General features: G+C 38.5%; 1 protein-coding gene across 1 annotated transcript in view; it reads left to right on the top strand.

Moving 5' to 3' along the window:
- Positions 1-15,948, top strand: part of LOC143275036 (ectonucleoside triphosphate diphosphohydrolase 8-like) — a 30,343-nt gene extending 14,395 nt beyond the window's left edge. The window contains exons 5-12 of the mRNA XM_076579102.1: positions 1,315-1,465; positions 3,085-3,256; positions 3,832-4,065; positions 5,866-6,024; positions 6,511-6,663; positions 8,570-8,686; positions 10,835-10,972; positions 12,303-15,948. Coding sequence (XP_076435217.1) covers positions 1,315-1,465; positions 3,085-3,256; positions 3,832-4,065; positions 5,866-6,024; positions 6,511-6,663; positions 8,570-8,686; positions 10,835-10,972; positions 12,303-12,536 — 1,358 coding nt within the window. The 3' untranslated portion in view covers positions 12,537-15,948. The remainder of the gene's footprint in view (positions 1-1,314; positions 1,466-3,084; positions 3,257-3,831; positions 4,066-5,865; positions 6,025-6,510; positions 6,664-8,569; positions 8,687-10,834; positions 10,973-12,302) is intronic.
- The last annotated feature ends 960 nt before the right edge of the window (positions 15,949-16,908 follow it).

The following is a 16,908-nucleotide window of genomic DNA, read 5'->3' as shown; positions in this document are numbered from 1 at the left end:
GATAGATAATATTTCTGAACTTATCATGAACATTTTGAATGCAGATACATATCACTGATGTGAAAATTAGGACACCAAAGTTTAACTGTAAAACTGAGATGTTTTGCGGCTTTGATGATCTTAACTAAAATCTGTAACCAGTGATGCTTCTATGGGTAACAGTTCTGGACTTGGCTTTGCTTAGTTAACAAGGCATGACAAGGTAGGTCCCCAGAATAGTTTGTAAAACAAGACTTCAAAACAACCCCCCCCCCACCCCCCCCAAAAAAAAAGCTTGTGGTCCAGTGTGATTTTATGTCTCCAGTCAGACACATCATCTGCTTCAAGACAAACATTTAAACAAAGGAAAGGGTCGAAGAGCTGCACCACATTCCCTAAGGTGAGGAAGGTGGCACACACTGAAAAGGGGACAAAAGCATCACACACTTAGTGTGTTCATGTGCATTTGTTTTTATACCACAAATTTATTGTGCCCTCTGCAATGTATGTGGTATGTCCTGCAATCTGTATTTTGCTACAGATGTAATGTGCCCCACAATCTGTATTTTGCTTCAGACTTAGTGTGCCCATTAACATGTATTTTGCCATAAATTCAGTGCGTCCTACAATCCATATCTTGCTACAAAGTCAGTGTACACTACAGTCCTTATTTTATTATAAATTCAGTGCGCCCTACAACCCATATTTTGATACAAATCCAGTGTGCCCTACAATCAGTTTCTTGCTACAAATTACATGTATTTGGCCATGAATTCAGTGTGACCTACAGTCCATATTTTGCTTCAAAATCAGCGCACACAACAGTATATATTTTGCTACAAATTCAGTGTGTCCTACAATGCATATTTTGCTACAGATTCAGTGCACCCTACAATATAGATTTTGCTACAAAGTTAGCATGACCTGCAATCAGTATTTTGCTACAACATTCTTATGCTGTACAATCCATTATTCATATTTTGCTGCACAAAGTCGACATGACCTGCAATCATTTTTTTGCTACGAATTAAGTGTGCCATGCAAGCAGAAGCACGTTTGATATGAAGAAAATAGATCTTTTTCATGGAAGAACAGATAGAGGGCTAAGCTTGAGTGCAATTTTGAATGAAAGGCAATTTGTTGACCGTACTGTGTTGAGTCAAACAGTGGTGTGTGTGTGTTTGTGTGTGTGTGTGTGTGTGTGCATGTGTGTGTGTGCATTTGCATAATATATGTGTGCATGTATGTGTGTGTGTGTGTGCATGTATGTGTGTGTATGTGCGTGCATGCGTGCATGTCTGTCTGTGTCGGTGTGCGTGGGTGTTTGACTGACAGGCAGAGGGATATCATCCTACGCCAACAACACGGCAGGAGCAGGGAAGAGTCTGGTGGACTGTCTGAACAGTGCTACAGACCGTATTCCCAGTGACAAGCATGGAGCCACACCCATCTACATGGGGGCCACAGCTGGCATGAGGCTGCTGCGGTACGGGTGACAGGTTTTGTTTTGGTGGTGGTGGTTTTTCTCAGAAACTAAAGTTGTTCAAACAAAAAGCACCTTGACCACAGGTAAAAAGTAAAGGAAACTTTTGAGAAATAAAAGGTACCGTACTAGCGTTGTTGACAGGAACACAAAGATGAGGTATGACACTAAAACTTAGGGAAGCAATTATTAATGTGTTTTTTTTGTTTTGTTTTTGTTATATTAAAATCATGTGTACATTTTCAGTTTTATTAGTGAATTTCATTAAGTGTAATGTACACAGATTCTTTGGACAAATGCTGCGCAGTTTCATTGTTTGTGTCCTGGGACTGCCATTGTTAATCATCTTTGTACAGAGACAGCTTTGTAATTATTTTTTGTACAAAGTTTGCATTGGTTAATCATCTTTGCACAAAGATGGTTTTGATTAATTTGGTATCTTTGTACGAAGACAGTATTGATGAATTATCTTTGTAAAAGACTTCACTGGATAATCATCTTTGTACAAAGTCTGCACTGGTTAATAATCTTGGAACAAACATGGATTTGTTTGATCATTTATGTACAAAAATTACAGTGGTAATTATCTTCACACAAAGACAGCTTTGCTTTATCATTTTTGCACAAAAACAACATAAGTTAGTAATCTTAATACAAATACAGCTTTAATTTATCATCCATAAACAATGCCTTTATTTGTTAATCATTTTTGTGGAAAGATGGCTTTGGTTGATTATCTTTGTACAAGTAAAGATTTGGTTAAATATCTTTATAAGACTTGTTTGAAGAATACCGTGGTTAATCATCTTTGTATGATGATGGTTTGGGTTAACTACTATTGTACAAAGACATCGTCAGTCAATCCTCTTTGTACAAAGACTTTGTTAGCTAATTTCCTTTGTACAAAGACTCTGTTAGTCACCTTTGTACAAAGTGTTCATTAGTCAGTCATCTTTGTACAAAGACTTTGTTAGCTAATTACCTTTGTACAAAGACTGTTAGTCAATCACCTTTGTACAAAGTGTTCATTAGTCAATCATCTTTGTACAAAGACTTCATTAGTCCATTAAATTTGTACAAAGACTTCATTAGTCATTCACGTTTGTGCAAAGACTTCATTAGTTAACCTCCTTTGTACAAAGACTTTGTTAGTTAATACTGATTTTCTCTTTGTGCCTCAGAAGGTTTTTATCTAAAAATGATTTTTTTGAGGGGGGGTGGGGGGGGACAAGGGAGGGGGGAGTGGGTGGTATATGCCATTTTTCCTGAAAAAACTAAAACTATTTTTGGTGTATTTTTCTGTCTTATGAATACATTTTTTTAATTTTAGTTTTTGTCTAGAGAAGATTTTTTTTTTTTTTTTTTTTTTCCAAATCTGAAGAAGACTGGACAATAGTCATAGGGGGCTGCTTCCTTGTGTGTGTGAAGAAGATAATTATTTTGAGAGTTGATGATGGTTAAATGGACCAGTGTGTATATGGTTGTCAGAAATAAGATGCGTTACTTTTCACTTTGAGGTTTGTGTGTGTGTGTGTGTGTGTGTGTGTCTTGAGTGAGAGACTGAGCCCCTCCAAACGTTTTGCCTGTTGTTGACAGCAAGTCGTCATGGTGGCTGATTGCAGAAAACAAAACCCCAAGGCCAGTGATGAAGTGCTGGAATCTGTGCGGAGTACAATCGGCGGTTACCCCTTCAAGTTCGGGGAACCAGAGAGACAGGCTCGCATTATCAACGGCTCAGATGAAGGGGCTTTCTCCTGGATCACAAGCAACTACATCACAGGCACCTTTGATGTGGTCAGTGGTGTGTGTGTGTGTGTGTGTGTGTGTGTGCATGGGGGAGAGAAGGGAGGGAAGAGGAGAGAGAGAAAGATTTAGTGAGTGTGTGAAAGAGTGAGAGACTGAGAAGAGAGAAGGTGTCAGAGCAGAACCTGTTTGATCTGAGAACAAAGGCATTCAGAACTTGTGACCCCTTCTGACATCACTGATCTTCCAGCTCTGTACAGGAATTACTTTCAAGGGTGGAAATATGTTTGAAGTACCTAAAAGATGCTTGAACATGCATAATATTTCCTTGACTGACTTGCCATGGCAGAATTCATTAGGTGCTGGACTTAAACCAAGTGTTCACTAGTGATCAGGGTTCATGGCCCCATTTTGGCATGGTGTTGTGTCCCTCAGAAAGGCACTTGATTCTGATTTTCCTCACTCCACCCAGGTGTGAATGGAAACCTGCCTTTGGTTGGGGAAGGTAAAAACGTCTCCTTCCTATACAGAGTCGTAGACACAAAGAAGATGAATTCACTGCCCTGATGGCTGTAAAAGGCTATGGAAACCTCTAACCTTTTCTTTTAACCTTTTGTTCTCTGCAGCATCCCCCAACAGATGGAGTGGTTCCCAAATTGATCGTCAGCTCAGTGGGGACGTTGGACCTCGGGGGAGCATCCACCCAGATCACGTTCATCCCCAACAGAACCAGGGGTATGCCAGAGAAGGAACACTTCCTCACAGACCTGTATGGAACCAACTACTCCCTCTACACCCACAGCTACTTGTGCTATGGTGTCAACGAGGCCACGAGGCGTCTGCAGGCTGTTCTTGTAGAGGTGAGATCAGACGCCGTTTTTGTTTTGTGAGATTGAGGAATGGTAGGATAGCATACTGGTCATTAACTCATCGACTACCATGAATGAGTCCACTGATGAAAGTGAAGGCTGTCATCTCACTGGGATCAAAGTGAGCTTGCAGGTCAGGTTGTCAGTCACCGTTCTTTCTTTGGACTTCTCTTGGAATTGCATTACTATTGTTCAGCGAAATCTGTTTAGGCACTTAAAAATACACAAAAAGTGGTGATCATGCCACACTGATCTCATTTCAGCAAGGTTCAGCAGTTAGGGGTTAATGAATCATTCATATTGAACTGGAAATCTGTGTGATGTTTTCCATGAAGGATATGTGGTTGGTGAAGTTATGATATTGTATTTTTCTCTCCAGAAATTCTCATTTCCATAGACTGCATATGTGAATATCTGACAACGAAGTTAGAAAACATGCATTTGTGCTTAACCCTTTCAGCCCTTTAAGGTCCTCTGTCTGTGCAGCCCTCCCAGCCTGGCACATTTTGGCCTGGCTGTATCAACAGGGAGGGGTGTTTCACTTCAGGCACAATGTTATAGCAACTGCTCAACTAACAGCTACCAAACTTAACATTATGATGGAAATATAATTTTGACACAACTTGCGTAAGCCTCAAGACAAGGGATGCAATATTTTACTTGTAATTTAAATTAAAAAAACAGAAATAGTAAAAATTGTCAGCTCCTGTCAGTGTTGAAGGTTGTAGGCTATATTCATGAATCGAGTGTGTGCCACTTTGTCCAGACAGGTTGCTGATTTCATCTCCTTCACTTTCCCAAGAATTATCAGATGAATTATGAGTCAAATCATCATTATTTGGTTTGAATTTGCTGCCAAAGTCCATCATAATTTCATTGAGCACTTCCTATGAAGTGAGCTTTTGATGTTTTGCTATATTAATGAGGAAAAACCGGTTAAAAAAACACACTAATCGTTCGATTTTTTTAGCTAAATTTGGATGTTTGTGAGGAAGGAAGCTAAGCTCAAGTTATTTCCCTTACCTTTGAGTTTAATGCGTAATAGTGAGCTGATGAACCAGTATAAGTGAACGGGTCTTCTCAGGCAGATAATAGAGATTAGTGGCACCTGCCTAGCAGGCAGGCGCAGGGTTGAATGAGTTAATCATGTGCATGAATGCACAAGTGTGTGTGTGTGTTTGTGTGTGTGGAATGTTCGTGTTGTGCATGAATGCAATGAGAAAAAAACGTGGAGAATCAGTATATGCAAAACAGTTTAATTAACAACTTCACAAGCAGTCTCTCACCTTCCTTCTTCCAAAGTCAGCTCCACACAACACTCCCATCAACGGCTTTAGTTGTTCAGTGCATGATTTTTGTCAGGGATCTTTCTGGTTTTGATCTGGGTTTTAGATAGGTTTCTTTTCTTTGAGACTACAAGTGAACTCACACATGAAAATCTTGTTTTGGAGAAAATCCTCCTTTTGGAGGGAGGAACTAAAGCTATGTTATTACCAGTTCAGTTCTATTGGGAAAATTCTTAAGCAGGTCATTACGTAGTATTTTTGTATTTATTATCATCATTGCCTGAACTTTCATGCATGTAAGCAGGTGCTGATATCAGAAAGAAAGAAATACATACTTTAAATGCATGTTCCTTTCTTTTTCCTTAAGTTTCTGATGTTTTCTGTATCTAAACATGCATTTTTTTATCGTATGGGTGCAAACGTGTATTTGACTGACTCACAAAAACAAAACAAACCATTTATTTCATAAACACCTTAAAATGATGATGATGACTGTTGCAAGCAGGTAGCAAATTTCACCACCAATGTGAGCAGCCCATGTTCACCCAAGGGCCTTGTGGTGAACATTACCCATGGTCAGCTGTTCAATTCTCCCTGTATCAGCGGTGAAGATGCTGTGCTCAATTACGGCCGTGCCATCGTGACTCCTGACCACATTGATCAGGTAACACTCATTGTGCATGATGATTGAGTGCTGGGTTAACATGCTACAGGTGGTGGGCTTTACTTTGCCTTTGTGTGAGAGGTTTAACAAATAAATAAATAGATTTGTTTATTTACTTGCCCGGTCAGGCACTTCACTGGAACGTTCACTTATCTGGATAGGTTTTGTAATTGTCAGGCTTTCAGAGGCTTGCATTCATCAGACGAATAAGCACTCTCACATGTGTGCACACATGCAGTCAGCATTTTGTTGTTTGTAATGTTTTGGTTTTGCCTCTTCATCTGCAAAGACATGTCGTAGGTTTACAAGCATTATATGACAGCACCTGATCGTAATTTTCTTTTCCAGGATAGTTTTGTTCTTTTCTTTTCAGCTGCCACAGGTCCAGTATGAATTTTCAGCCCTGGTGTGGCCATATTTGGTCAGCAGGGCTGCCATAGGCAACAACAATAAATAAATCAATGTTGTTGTGCATGTGTGCCCCAGGAGGTCGTGTACTATCTGCACGGGGAGAGCAACGCCACAGAGTGCAGGGCCCTGGTGACTGACTTCCTGTTCAACCTGTCTGCACCATGCCCGTACAATGGCAGCTGTTCGTTTAATGGTGTCTTTCAGCCTCCGGTCTTCGGGGACTTTTATGTAAGTAGCTGACAGGCAGAGTAAGATGGCTGGAGTGTGCTTGTTGATGGCCTATGTTCCAGGTGAGGAAACAGGTGTAGGTTAGCTGACAGATGCAACAGCCAAGTGGTTAAAGTCTTGGACTTTCAATCCAAGGGTTCTGGGTTCGATTCCTGGTCGTGGCACTTGGTGGGTTAAGAGTGGAGGTTTTTCCAGTCTCCCAGGTCAACAGGTGTGCAGACCTACTAGTACATGAACCCTCTTCATATGTATTTGCATGCATAAGATCAAATATGCATGTTTAAGATCCTGTAAACCATGTCAGCATTCGGTGGGTAATGGAAATGGGCAGTGTATCTGACTTCTATCCATGTCTCCATGAAGTCTGTGTTCCCAGTCCTTGCAATGTCTGTCATCACAGCAGGTGTGGGTTTGTCCACATGAATGAAGCACTGTGCACATTCAGTGGGTTATGGAAACAAGAACATACCCAGCATGCACACCCCTCGAAATGGATTATGGGTGCTTACATGGCAGGGTAAAAACAGTCATACATGTAAAACCCCATTTGTACATATCAGTTAACGTGAGAGTTGTAGCCCACAAACACAGAAAAAGAAGAATTTTAGTAGCTGGAGAAGTGGCTGTGTCAGTCAGTCAGTCTCTGATGGAGTGGCTACTTAGCAAAGCGGTTTTTTTTTCTTGTTAAGTCAGTCATTTCAGTCAGGCATGAGATTGAAATCGGAAGAAGGGGAAATCTGGAAATTGTCACACTTATATTTTCACCTGAAATTGATGAGGTGAAGTTCAGTTTCAGATTGATAAAGAATTCTTCACTTACATCCATGAATGTGCTATGATTGGAGAAACAAAGTCAGTTAATGGTGTTTAGATTGATTTTATTCTCTGAAATCATCAACTGGTGTGAAGAGACAATGACTGAATCAACATCAGTTAACCATCCTGTGATTGTTCCTAATTGTCACTGTAATTACACCTACTATACTATGACCCACTGATGCAGACTCTGGCAGTGGTCTGATTCCTGTTCTGTGCAAACTACTAGTCCGCCCAAGTTAAGAAATCAAAAGCAGCTGCAAATGATCCAGTCACACTGACTTTGTCAAAAGATATCCCTTGTGCTTGCTATGGTAGTGTACCTAAGAGGTCTCACATTTTTAAAACCTGATTTGCAGTCATCAGAGCATGATCAGGTCTGACATAAATTTGCTGGTTGGTTGCTGTAGCACAAGCAGGATTGAGAAAGAATGACAGTTTCACCAAATGGAGAAAGTTTATAAAAACTGTGGGTTGTAAAATAAGACTCACTTTTGATAAAAGGTGTCCTCGAAAAGTGAGTCTTATTTTACAACCCACATTTTTTATAAACTTTCTCCATTTGGTGTTTTTATAAACTCAGCAGTCATTCTTCATTTTATCGTTGTACCATGGATGGTTTCTTTTAATTGGTTGCAAAGCATAACTTCTGTTTTAATGTATGATTGAAATGGTCTTCTTGAGAACAGCTGCTGATTCCTCTTTTCAGGCTATGTTGCTCTTTCTGTGTCTTTATCCTGTATATCTGTTGATGTTTATGATCAAATAAACTTCTGTTTATCTCTTGTATTCATGTTTTCTCTGGTAGTTTGATTTCAGATATTGTGAAACATTTGTGTGTATCCTGTAGTGAACTCTGCATCACAAATACGGGCACAGTACTTGCACACATTCACATTGTCATTGTCACGAACTTTGTGAGGACATCAGAATGATTAAAAGAATAAATGAATAAACATGAAAGATTGTAGGACAGTGTAAATAAATTTGTAGAGATTATGTATTGTGTGATCATTGTTTCACATTCAGGCAGTTTGACATATCATCATCACACTGTGCCCCACATTATCCTCGGCTGTGTTGTTTGCAGGGCATCAGCAGCTACTACTACATGATGGAGTTTCTCAATCTGACTGAATCAGACACTGTCAATTACACAGACTTCAGCACAGCCTCCCAGTCTCTCTGTGCCAAGGACTGGCAAGAGGTAGGTTTAAGATGTCCGTAAACTTGACAGGGGTGACAACTGGATGAAAAGATTCAGTGTTAAAGTCTTGAAGGAAGAGTATCAGAGTAACATTTCCAGTCTCACTCTTTAGCTGCATCAGACCTCTCCGCTTAAACAGGAGCGTAATTCTCAAACCGTTGCATTCTTATTTTCGGACCACAGAATGTTACAGCAGTCTTCCAGTAACCACTGCTTCGGACAAACGAATGCTGAAGTGGTCCAGGTTTGCTGAGATTCAAGATAGAAAAATATTCAGTATCTCTTAACAGGAAGACACAAAAATATTTGTTACTTCTAAAAGGGAAACGGTTGACATGCTTGCTGATAAAAGGCAATAAACACACACACACACACACACACACACACACACACACACACACACACACACACATACACACCCCACAACGCACACACGTGTGTGTTTAAGTAGGCGTTTCAGACAATGCAAAAACATGTTGTCTGTTCGTTAGTACAGAACTATGAATCAAAGACAGGTTCCCTGCCCTCTTTTCTTTCCAAGGGAAACAAACTTTTTTTTTTGGGATTCAATAGTCTTTGTGGGTCTGAGATGGTGGATTTTGAGCCAGCTTGGTCTCTTACTGTAATGAACACAGAAGGCAGGGTGGGACTGGTGTTAGCTGATGCTATTGAAATGATAGGTGAGGAAGATTAAGAGATTGACAAAGAAAATATATGCTTAGGACAGTTTTTACAAAGAGAGTGATTTTACTGTCATTTGGATTCTGACAATATGCTTGTGTATTTTGAAAATTATGACTATTATTTAGGCAGTCTGTCTGTACAAGATTGAATTTCATAGAATGAAGATTTTACTTTTTGTACTTGCACTGACTTGAATGTCAATATCAGTGTGGTATCATACATTCTTAAGGTTTGTCTAAAACGTTCTGCTGTGTCTTTGTTTGTTTGTTTTGTGTGTGTGTGTCTGTGAGTGTTTTAGTTTGTATTTTTTAAAAGACTTTTTTGGAAAATACAAACGATGCAAACTGATCATCTGCGAGGAAATTGGTTGTTCTCAAATGAGTTCACACCTCTTTTGTCTTGAACAAGCTCATTGGAAAAGGGCAGATTTCAGAGTAAATGTGCAGTTATTTTGTATGCAAACACAACTGCGAGTGAATGAAGTGAACATGTGCAGAAATAATTACATGGAAATAGTAATTTCATGGAAGCAAGAAAATAATGACAGTAAAAGAAATGTGATCTGCAATATGCATATTCATTTTGCCACAGCAGGCAGCAATGGTTGGGCCCATAGTCCTTTGTTTCTGTTACATTAATAATGTATTCATTATACATTATTCACAAGCTCCATGCCCATGTGAAAGTGTGCTTTTATTTTGAAGACACAACTAGATTGTTTTGGAGGACTTAGTGTTTGTTCTCAAATGTAGTCATTGTTTTGTCACTTGGTATGCAAGCAGCACTGTTGCATTTTGTGCAACCGAACTGATGAATCAGCATATGTGTTTAGAAATAATATAGCACTCCCACTTTGTGTCCATATCAGCCGGTTAAAAAGTCAGTCTACTTGTCTCTCTGTTATCTATCCATCTGTCTCTCTAAACATCATATTTTTTCTGGATACAAAATTTAATTGTAAGATACATTCCTTAACTTGATAAAATTAGCTTGAACAGGATTAAATGTAGATATAAAAAAAAGAGAGAAACACATGTTATAACAAGAAGAAAAGTGCCAAAACTAATGCAAAGTCAATGAAAGCAAGTAATTGGGTGAATGTGAATGGTTTCATTCGGTTACATCATGACTGTCTTAATATGAAGGTCAGTTGATTCCCTCCATGCCCTGTGGTACATAAAGCTGCCATCAGAGACCTCCACTATTTCTGTGCTGTCTTATCAAGCTTCTTCCATGAATGGTCATTCTGGTATGACTGTACCTGTGGCTAATTTTCTTTCAAGTTCTACAAGATTGATATTGATGGTGTTATCAGCCCTCATATGCCCCCGTGTAGTCAGCTTGTTAAACAACAATAATGATAACAATAATGGTAATAATGATTATGATGATAATAATAATAGTAATGACTATCTTAATTGTTATGCCATGTTTTCGCTTTTATAATTATTTTTTTTAACACAGGTTAAACAGATGAAGACAGGGGCTCCCCAGAATCTGCCTTGGTACTGCTTTGAGTCCATTTACATTGACACCATCCTGGTGGATGGTTATGGCTTTGATCCAAACTCCACTTGGAAGGGGATCCACTTTGTCAAGTCTGTGAGTATGATTCCCTTTGGTGTCCTCAGAATATGATGGTTAAGGGATGCTTTGATATGTTCATGGCCAAGATACTGTGTGAAATACTGTTTAGTTTGGAGGAGCAGAGTGAAACTGGTGTCTCTGTGAACTGTTTAGTCCCTTCAGTGTTTGTCACACATCTTTGTAAGTATGTCTCATTTGTTAGAACTTTGTAGTGATTAATTCTGCTGGTTTGAATTGATTAAATATGTTTGATCTCATGTGTTAATGGATGTGTGTGCATGTCTGATGGTGGGGGTGGAGAGGGGTAGAGAAGGGAAGAGGGTGGGTAGAGGTGTCTGTGGGTGTGTACAATTGTTGGCTTGTTTGGCAGCATTTGGTTTCGTGTGTTTTTGACACTTCTTTTCAGATTTCAAATCAGGATCATTATTTAGCCCCCCACCTCCATATTATCTACCCTAACCCCCACATTTCTTGGGTTTTTTTAAGTTCATCTTAATCTCCATCAATCATATTACTGGAAAGATGCTAAGTGAAATAAAGACTAGTACTTTGTTGTTTTATTTTTATAAAAAAAATAAAATAAAGTGAGGTTGAGAGGGGTGAGAAGCAGGAGTGGTTGGATGAAGAATTGAGAGGCGGGTGAAGGATCAGATTTTCATCTAAGATCACAGGATTGTGGAGAGATTCTAAACAAAAGAATGATCACGTATACACTTACACGCTTCTTCTTCTTCTTCTTCTGTGTTCGTGGGCTGCAACTCCCACGCTCACTCGTATGCACACGAGTGGGCTTTTACGTGTATGACCGTTTTTACCCCGCCATGTAGGCAGCCATACTCTGTTTTCGGGGGTGCTTACACGCTCACACACACGCTCACACACACAAACACAAAAACACACACACACACACACACACACACACACACACACACACAACACACACACTTAGATGGTTAGATGAATAAACACTCATAAACTGACACAATGTAAGTATATTTGCACTTGCAGGCACTTGTGTATGTATAAGTATGGAATGCACAATTGCACATTAGCATGAAGTGTAACGCCTTTTGGATGTTTATGTACATGCAGGCACTTGCATATGTATAATATGTGTAGCATGCATATCTGTGTGAAGTGTAACACCATCAGATGTACATGTGCATGCAGACACTAGTGTATGTGCAAAATGTGTGGAATGTATGACTGCATATCTGCGTAAAGTTTAACAACTTTTAGATGTACATGCACTTGCAGGCACTTGTGTTTGTATGTACTGTTTAGCATGTATGACAGCATATCTGCTGTGCAAAGTGTGACACCCACCCCTCTGTCATGGCTCCAGATCAGTGGCGTGGATGCAGGGTGGACCCTGGGTTTCATCATCAACGAAAGCAACCAGTTGCCCACCAGCCCTGTGGACCGCATGATCAGCACTGTCCTCTTCGCTTTCCTCGTCTGTCTTTTCATCTGCTTTTTCTTTCTCTGCTTCTGTTTCTTCCGTATCGCCAGGCGGCACTGGAAGTCTCCCAATAGGAGCTTTTACACCAAACGCCAAGGATACGGTACGCTTTTGTAAGAGCTGCTGCTGTCTTGTGGTGCCAGGAAAAGGTGTGCAGCCAACGTTGTTGGTGAAGATGTTACTGAATGTAGTATGGCTGCTTTTTTCCTAGAACTTAGTACCTTCAGCTATAAATACTAGCAGCAAGCGTATTTTTGACTTGAAACAACAGGAATAGTAGAATGGTGATATAAACAACATACATGAGCGACAATTGCCACAGGAATGATGAGTTTTGAACAGACCTATTTCAGACTGTTTTTAGTCCACAGACTGTAGATTTTTTTTTTTTGATTTTTTTTAAAGAAATAAGAATATTCCAAAACACATTTTTCATATCTGATGTTTACAACTGTATTCTCTGATAAGCTGATCATATAGAAGTATTGTGAAAGGTGATCAATTAGCTCTTGTTCGCATAACATGCAAAACTGCAACAGATGCATAAGAGAGAACTGGTGATGATGATTGTGATAAAAGATTTTTTTTTTCCAGTGTGGATGAAAGAATTGAAATATTGGCGAAGAAAAAAAAGATGATGGACTTTTTAAATTTGTTTATTTCGTTAGATTTAAATGCAATGGCGATATATTTCTACCACCAGTTTGATTGACATTTGATGCGGTCCTGGATCGTTACCATCTCTTGATTAAGATATGAATGCAAAATACAGTTTTAAAAAGTCAGTACCGAATGTTTTTCCTTTCGCTGTACAGTAACATAATTTGTACTTAACATTTTTTTTTTTATATCAAATGCACCAACAGTCAAATAGATGTGTGATTCTGATGTGATTTTTATCAGTGTCAGAATGTCCAAGTATTGCGTCCAGACAGATGTTGGGTATGATGTATCAGATTATGATACATACAATATATATATATATATATATATAATGTGTGCTGTTTGGACTTAAGTTCAGAACCCACATAATACCTTCACTGATTTGTATTTTGCCAGAGGAATATTTTTTCATTAAATTGTTACTTCAATGGCCTGTATTTCTTGCTTTAAGTTGACATCTACCTTTAATACAGTGGAAGCCATTAATAGTAAACTTGACCAGAGAGACATAAAAGGATTAGCAGTGACATTAGCTGCTAGTGGGTGTCAGTGACTGTAAATATGACTTAAAAGACAATTAAGAGTTAGCTTTAAAATCATTTGTTTTTTTTGGTTTTTTTAAATCATTGTCAGAAAAGTTTAATGTGATTTTTTTTTATATCATAACAAAACCAATGGCTGTTATCCAGACATTTTCATGCTTTTTTGATTTTTTTTTTATACAATTTTCTTCACTGGTTCATTGGGATTATTGAATTCAAACAGCATTGTTGACATAATTTTTTTTCTGTTCCTTTTTTTCTAAACAGTTGGTATGCTTTAATGACTCCTTGAAATTGAAAGCTGTGATAATTTACAAAAAAAGGTAGACATCATTTGCCAGTTTTTTGTTGGTTCATTGTTGATGTGAGACATACTGTTAGTGTGCTCCTTTTTGTAAGTGTAAAAAATCCTCTGGAATTGGAAGATACATTTGTGTGCAGATGTTTGTGTGACTATGCAAAATGTATGCTTCATTATTGTTTGAACACCTGTGTGATGTTTGTGTGTGTGTGTGTTTTCGTCTTCTCCCCCACAATCACCTCTTGTGTATGCTTGAGAGTGATGGGTTGAGATACAATGGTGAAGAGATTTTAGGATCTTTTTTTTTTTCCATTATATTTATCATTATGGTCATAGTCAGTTATTCAATGAACATAAATTAGCCATTTGTATTTTTCTGATTGACTGGCACAAGGCTATGGACCAGGTTGTGCACTTTTGTCATGATTGTTGATATGTTAACAATTGATATATTCATGCTAATTTATCTTCTTTCTTCCAATATTGATGAATGTGATGAATTGTATATGACCTCTTTTGATCAGTGGGCCACTGTATATGTGCAACAATCATTTGAAGAACCACTAGGCTTTCATTCCTCAAGTTTCTTTCTTTTTTCTGTTTTTTTCTTCTTTTTTGTTTAAACTCTTTCATTGCCAAATGCAACTTTACTTGACTAGACAGTTCACCACTTTTTGCAACTTCAGTCGACATCAAGGAGTCATGTTAAACAGACCGTTTTTCACATTGTAACAGTCTAACAGCAGCAGCCAACTTTCCCATGAAATAGGAAATTGACTGACCTTCCACCAACCTTGACTGAGTCTGAAATGAGCAAGTCCTCTGTGTTCTTTTTACATGAATGAATAGTGTGACTGAGAGCATCAAGTATGTGTTTGGCACTGGGGAGTGGGTTTTTTTTGTGTGTTTTTTTACACAGAAACTTGGTGGTGAAAGAGTTAAAGACCTGTAATGGTTTAAGAAAAAAAGATTTTTTTTCATTTTTGTCTATTCATCATCCCTTTTGTTTTGTAGAGTGGTTCATATGTGCACTAATGTTCATGAGGTTCTGTTTGGTGTTTTTTTTTTACATTAATGAATTTTTTGGCAGATTTTAACCATACAGTTCAGACAGACATGCTCCGTTTTCAAATGGTGCTGATTACTGGATGTTTTTTGGGTTTTTGGTTGTTGTTTTTTTTTTTACCTTACTCAGCAAAAGCTGATCATATGGACTGCAGGAACTTCCCAAATAAAATGGAACATTCCATCCAACAATCTGCATAATATATATTGATCCGTAACCCATATGTAAATGCTTTAGTTCAAACTCCGAGTCTTTTAGACTGAAACTAGTATTCAGCTGATATGCTTGTCACTAGAATGCCATTTAATTGAAGAAATAAAGAAAAACTTTCTCTTGAATCGAGGTTTAGGATAAGCTTAAAAAGAGGGGAAAAAAGAAAACTGTTCTTTTGTGAATGCACTTAATTCTGTATCATTCTCTCCATTTTCATTATTCTAAGTATCAGTCTGTCTGTCTATATCTGAGTTTTTTTGTCTGAAAAGTTCAGGGTAGAAGAGCGCAATAAGTGTGTTGGTAAAAATATGTGGTTTTGATATAATCTTCACTATTGATAACAAAATTATTCTCCGATTTTCGGATCATATATCATGCAAGATGAAAACATGTTTTGAGATCTCACTGACATAGACATGAATAGTTGATTCATCTTTGATTGTCATCATCAAATGATTAGCAGATTTGGAAATTTTGATAAAAGAAAAATTGCATTTGCATGTATTGAAAATACAATTACTGAAGGCAAAAGATACTTTGGGCTTGTTTTATGTTTTTATTTTCTCTGTGTGTGTGTGTGTGTGTGTGTGTGTGTGTGTGGACATATGTGTCTGTCTGTCCATGCAATACACATTATTCTTGAAGTGTCTGTCAGACTGTCTATGTTGGGAATTCACCAGAAGGTAGTGTGCTGTTGTTGCCTGCCTTCACAATTGTAAGATGCAATAAACACCAGATCATGTTGATGGATGTTCTTGTGTGTGTGTGTGTGTGTGTGTGTGTGTGTGTTCTTCCTTCATGGGCTGTAACTCCCATGTTCGCTTATAAAGTGCATGAATGGGCTTTTATGTGTATGACCGTTTTTACCCCCACCATGCAGGCAGTCATATTCATATTTTCATGGGGGTGCATTCCAGGTATGTTCTTGTTTTCATTGCTCACCGTACGCCAACATGGATTGCACAATGAATTATTATCATGAGGTAATGAACTTTGTCAAACAAAGAGCTGAAGGGAGTGATATATGTACAATTTCTTTACCAATCGATCAGTACTGGATATTACCATTGCCGCTGCTGTTGTTAATGTCACAGCAACAGTGCTGCTGCAACAACCATTATTACAGTCACCATAACTTTGATGTCATACTAACTGAATGAAGATGTCGACTATCCCACCCTGCTACTTGCTGATGTTTCAACCGATTGCTGAACCTAGCTGTCTCTCCTGTCCTCCCACTGGCACCCCCCACACCCCACCCTCACATACATCATCATCTTTGTCATCATCTTTGTCACTTTGCCCAATGATTAACTTTGTTGTGTAAGACTAATAAGTCAGAGCCACTTTTTGACAATAAATATTTACACACACACACACACACACACACACACACACAGAAACACAAGGTCATTGCAAATAAACACAACAAACAAGCTGAAAGGAAACAGAACTAGTAAAGACAACCACTGAGTAATATACACCAGTTTATCTGTAAAGCTGGCAGGTCAGCAATTAAGAGGAAAAGCAGATGTCCAGTCCATGAAAAGTTCATCAAAGCATACACAGTCTTGCCGACATTTGTCTTTTATTTATAATTATTCTATTTACTAATTTCACATACTTTATTTTTCAAGATTTACAAATGTGATGCAGTGAATATGAACCGAGTCACGCTGCAATGCCTATAGCTCCTTGAATCCA

This window comes from Babylonia areolata, chromosome 2, assembly GCF_041734735.1.
Source record: "Babylonia areolata isolate BAREFJ2019XMU chromosome 2, ASM4173473v1, whole genome shotgun sequence".
Lineage (NCBI taxonomy): Eukaryota > Metazoa > Mollusca > Gastropoda > Neogastropoda > Buccinidae > Babylonia > Babylonia areolata.
Note: the sequence above shows the minus strand (reverse complement) of the source record. Positions and strands in the feature narration are given on the sequence as shown.